The following is a 1,346-nucleotide window of genomic DNA, read 5'->3' as shown; positions in this document are numbered from 1 at the left end:
TCTAAGCCTATAGCAGCAGAACTATAGAGATAGCTCAGGATAACCTGAGCTAGAATGTATTTTTTTATCCGATTTCTCTCCCGATTTGCAGACGATCTCTTCAATGAAGATCTGTTTCCTAAAACGGACTCATCTGGTAAGGAACCATCCTTAGAACAGAACGGTCGTTATTCATTAACGATTAGACTTCAAATCTACACAATAAAAAAAATATATACATTCTGGAAATACAATGAAACTAGATTCAATAGAGACATAAAACTCAAAAAATATATACCTTTCTACACCACAGCATCTATAGGAGGATGAGGAGAGGATGTTTGTTGGGAAACAACCTAGAGCTGCATGTGATAGATACTGATCAGCTTCATCAGGGGTGATCAATTCCAGTTCCTGAGGGCCACTATCCTGCAACTATTTCCTGTTTTCTTCTAAATAAACCTTCAATATGTTTATGTTTTACATGACTATGAGACACGGCAGCAGTTTTTCTAATCTCACTCAGAACTGAGGAATGGTTTCCAGTTACAGATGGCCGCTGTCAGAGGAAAGCTCTGTGTTTCCACCTTGAAGCTTTCTGCCGTCGGTTTGTTTTCCAGTAAAGAGATCAATTAGGACAATCTCATTAAACAACACTTCATAATGTACAACCAGGAGACGTGACAACAGATTCTGATAGATATTCAGATCAGAGAAGTTGCTCAGAGTTACAGAAGGCAGCTGCTCACCAACCGGGCTCCCGTCTCCTGAAGCAGCCCTGACAAAAAAGCAGAGAAGCATTTAATACTTTAGTCTGCCACATCATCACATCATCATCAAACACCTTAGCAGATGAGAAGACATCCATGGTTCAAGCATTTACAGAATATTACACTTTGTTCTCAGTTGAAGGACGCCGCCTCATTCCATTCCCAAATCTTTGCCACGTACAGAATGAAGATTATAAGTCTATATCCGGACAGAGGAACTGGCCTGATTAGATTAACTACTGGGGAAAACATCAGTTCTGATATATATTAAGGTGTAATAAACTCACGCATCATCAATAATAATTATCCTAACTCAGCGCTCATATTACGTTCACACCAAACCTGATTTTAGCATCAAAATAGCGTCTGCTGCTTCATTTTTAAACTTGACCACATTAAGGTCAGACATAGACTCAAGTTTATTAATCCATTGGTTTTACTCCTTCAAGGAAATTCTGGTTCCAGTAGCTTATATAGAGAACAAAGAGTTAAAGCAAGATGCCATTAGAGATAAAAATACAACAGACAATATAAAAGAGTGTATATAGTACCAAAGTGCATAAGAAGACTTGTAAAGTCCTGGTAAAGTGTTTCCAG

General features: G+C 38.3%; 1 protein-coding gene across 1 annotated transcript in view; it reads left to right on the top strand.

Moving 5' to 3' along the window:
* The window catches only part of LOC107102699, a 16,904-nt gene that overhangs the window by 3,067 nt on the left and 12,491 nt on the right, over positions 1 to 1,346 (top strand). Inside the window, exon 2 of the mRNA XM_015402102.1 lies at positions 92 to 136. Within this exon, the coding sequence (XP_015257588.1) occupies positions 92 to 136 (45 nt within the window). The remainder of the gene's footprint in view (positions 1 to 91; positions 137 to 1,346) is intronic.

Source organism: Cyprinodon variegatus, unplaced genomic scaffold (assembly GCF_000732505.1).
Source record: "Cyprinodon variegatus isolate N-32 unplaced genomic scaffold, C_variegatus-1.0 Scaffold1300, whole genome shotgun sequence".
In the NCBI taxonomy this organism is placed as follows: domain Eukaryota; kingdom Metazoa; phylum Chordata; class Actinopteri; order Cyprinodontiformes; family Cyprinodontidae; genus Cyprinodon; species Cyprinodon variegatus.
Note: the sequence above shows the minus strand (reverse complement) of the source record. Positions and strands in the feature narration are given on the sequence as shown.